At 59.5% G+C, this 3,353-nt stretch overlaps 1 protein-coding gene across 1 annotated transcript; it reads left to right on the top strand.

Annotated features, from left to right (window-relative positions):
* The first annotated feature begins 423 nt into the window (after positions 1 to 423).
* LOC119376683 (uncharacterized) lies at positions 424 to 2,361 on the top strand. Its single transcript, XM_037646434.1, has one exon. The coding sequence runs from the start codon at positions 424 to 426 to the stop codon at positions 2,359 to 2,361; it is 1,938 nt and encodes a 645-aa protein (XP_037502362.1).
* The last annotated feature ends 992 nt before the right edge of the window (positions 2,362 to 3,353 follow it).

Genomic DNA, 3,353 nt, shown 5'->3' with positions numbered 1-3,353 from the left:
AACATAGATTTAATCAATGTAGATAAGGTATTAGGCCAACATGAAACAAGGAAGCTTTTTTTACTTTCTTTTTTTTTTTTTTTTTCTTCGAGCCTGGTGGCAGACATGTCACCGCCCCGTTTTAAAGGGGACGCTCATAGCATCCATCCATCCATCGAGGCCAATATCAGCATGCTTTCTTAGGACTCTTTGTCAAGACTCCTGAGCGAACGGACGTGTTCTTCTGAGCTCTTGCGTATGCGAGAGACGCTGTGGCGTCTCTTGCATTTCGCCGCCAGTGTTGTTCGCCTTTTGCGTATGTTCTTTTATACTGTGAGTACGAGTCGCCCGGTGAGACTGCCTCCGTGACTGTGACTGTGCTCTCGACGCCCTTAGGTGGTTTTTCGTGTCGCGTGTTTCCTACCGCGAGGCACGAACGCTACCATGGCCGAGTCTGCACCCCCCGCTTCGCGCGTCCCTCGCAAGTGCCATCGCCGCTCTTGTAGTGCGTCAGCTGCGTCCCTGGTGCCCACCAGCTACGAGGAGCTCCGACTCTGTCAGACCCTTCAAGCAAACGCTGCCACTATTGTGGACTTGTGGCAGACGAGACGCGCCGCCTCCTCAGCTACTGCCGCAATCTCGGCCGCTCCTGTTGCCGCTGTGCTGCCGGACCCATCTGCGAACCCGATGGCGCAACCTGCGCCTCTGCAACAGCCGACTTCAGCCAGCTCAAAGTTAGCAACTCCAATATGCTCTATTGACCCCAGCGCTTGCCCGCTGCCTGCGGTCACCCTGGATGAGCAAATGGACTCCACTAGCTCTCGCAAGCGAGGCCGCGATGATGAGGGGAGCGACTGCGACGCTCCACGCAAGCATGTGCAACCAGCACATAACCCATCCCGGCCGGAGACTCATGGTGGCTGCGACGCGCTGCCGCGTCCCGCACAGCTTTCAGCGACCGTTGGTGGAATGTCACAGCCGAGCATGGCTGCTCCGACACCAAATCTTCCTCAACACTCCGCCGTGGCTTTTCTGAAGGAAAACTCGCAGCCGATGACTGTTAACTCTGTTAGGAAGAAGAAGGGCAAGTCCAAGCGCCGGAGGGCTCCTTCTACTTCACAGCTCCCCGAGAAGCCTGCAATCAACGCCTCAGACACTGAAACCGCGTCGCAATCTCCGTGCCCAAAGGAGGTCCCTCGAAGCGCCAACGGAACAGCTAGTTCTCAACCGCACGCCAGCGATCCTGCACCTGAAGATTTCACGCTGGCTTCCTCAAGGGGCGCTCGTCGACGTGCGAGGGCCCTTGCCTCGTCTCCTGTGCTCCCCGCTGACCCAGCCGTAGCAGGCACAGTTTTATTCAAGCCGTCAGCACCGAACGGTGCCTTCATGCAGAGTTCGCGTCTGGCGCTGGCGTCTGCGTTATCTTCGCGGCCCGGCGTCATCAAAGTGCGAGTCAACAGCCGCCGAAATATCGTGGCAGCCGACGTGTCCTCACGGGAGTGCATCGAGGAGCTTCTTGGTGTCACGGAGCTCTGCGGCATCCCGGTGTCCGCCCGACTTCCCGCTGACCGAGGATACAGCACGGGGTACCTGCATGGTGTGGAGGGCGATCTTACGGACGACGATCTATTACAGTCCATTGAGTCGAGCGTCCCGTTGGTATCTGCTGCCCGCAACGGGAACACAGTGACGCTTCGATTTGCTGGCCCTGTTCCGCCGGAGCATGTGAGCCTCTACAAGCTGAGGTGTCGTGTGCGTCCAGCCAGGCCGCGTCCACTGCAATGCCTGCAGTGTGGCCGCCTTGGACATGCAACAGCGACCTGCCGGCGAGCCAATTGCTGCCTACGCTGCGGCCGGAGCCACCCCTCTACAGAGAGCTGCAGCGCCAGACCCCGTTGTGTCAACTGCGGTCACAACCACCCTGCAAACACTCCTACCTGTCGTAAATGGCAAGAGGAACGCAAGGTGGCGACCATCATGGCCTCCTCTACGGTCCCACTTTCAAGGCGCGCTGTGCGAGCTATGGTACAGGAAGCGAATCACTCACAGCTTCCGACGCCTCCTGCTAGCGCAGCCACCCGCACGTATGCTCAGGCCGTCTCCGGCACACCGCCTCCAGCACCAACACCTGCTGTTCCTCAATCGGTTGATGCCTGCTCGGTGCTGCCTAGCCCCGCTTCCAAGGCTTCCCCCGTAAGCCCTGCTATGAAGCAATCTGCTTCGCCCACGGCACAACTCCGGGATGATCCGCGGGACGCCATCATCGCCTCGCTGCAGCTCACATTGCGGGCCGTCGGCGAGCTGCTCCCATCAGGAAGTCCACTGAAAGCCATCTGCCTTCAAGCCGGTGGTTTGCAGAACACTCCCAGCCATCATGGCTAGTCCTCAAGGACCCAGCCGCCGCCCACGCGTTCTCCAGTGGAACATCAACAGGCTGCGGCGGCGGCATTCTGAACTGAAAGAACGCTTGCTGCAGGACGAGTTCGATGTGCTTGCCCTGCAGGAAGTGTACATCACCAGCGAGTCTCTACGGCTACCTGGGTATGTTGGCTACTGTAGTACGACATCCTGCACTGTCTCCGGGTGCTCCGATGTACCGTGCCTCGTGGATGGCCACCCCCAAGACACTGCCCGGTGCGCAGTGTTCGTACGAACCTCTATCCCGCACACAGTAGTTCGTGTTGAGGATCTCACGAGTGGCCCGATGGAGTGTTGTGCAGTGACTGTGCGTTTGGGCTCTTGGGACACCACAGTGGCTAGCTTCTACGTGCGTCCGAATAAGCCATGGAACGCCTCCAGCCTGCTGCCCCTTACTGCTCGCCTAGGCCGCGACTTCCTCCTCTGTGGGGACTTGAACGGACACCACACTGCCTGGGGTGGGCATCGTTGTTGTACCCGGGGTCGAGCCGCTGCAGACGTTATCGTGCGAGCAGGCTTGAAGATTCTGAACTCCGGGGAGCCAACCTTTGTGCGCAGGGGCGTGCGAACAGCTATCGACATCAGCCTCGCAACAGAACGCTGTGCGTATGCCTGGTCGATCTGTCCGGACACCTGGGGTTCTGATCACTTCCCGATCTTCCTGGCTACTAACACCGGACCTGCCCCCAGGACCCGGGTTTGCTGCACGGTTAACTGGGACATATTTCGAAGGCTCAGTGCGGCTCCCGCAGAGGGCGACTTCCTGAAGCACATCGCCAACAGCGCTCAGGCGGCTACCATCGTGTCCAGAACTCAGCCCGGACGTCCCGTTCCCGACCTCAAACAGCTCCAGCTGTGGGCCACGCGAAGAAGAGCAGAGCATCGCGCAATCCGGAGCTCTGGGGCGGAGGACTGGACGGCCTTCAGGCGGCTGGATGCTGTCTGTAGACGCCACG

This window comes from Rhipicephalus sanguineus, unplaced genomic scaffold (genome assembly GCF_013339695.2).
Source record: "Rhipicephalus sanguineus isolate Rsan-2018 unplaced genomic scaffold, BIME_Rsan_1.4 Seq19, whole genome shotgun sequence".
Taxonomy (NCBI): Eukaryota; Metazoa; Arthropoda; class Arachnida; order Ixodida; family Ixodidae; genus Rhipicephalus; species Rhipicephalus sanguineus.
The sequence above is the reverse complement of the archived record's forward strand: the minus strand, read 5'-3'. Positions and strand labels throughout refer to the sequence as shown.

Bases quoted from the DNA above. Each gene is read 5' to 3' on its own strand.
- LOC119376683 (XM_037646434.1), top strand. From the start codon at position 424: ATGGCCGAGTCTGCACCCCCCGCTTCGCGCGTCCCTCGCAAGTGCCAT.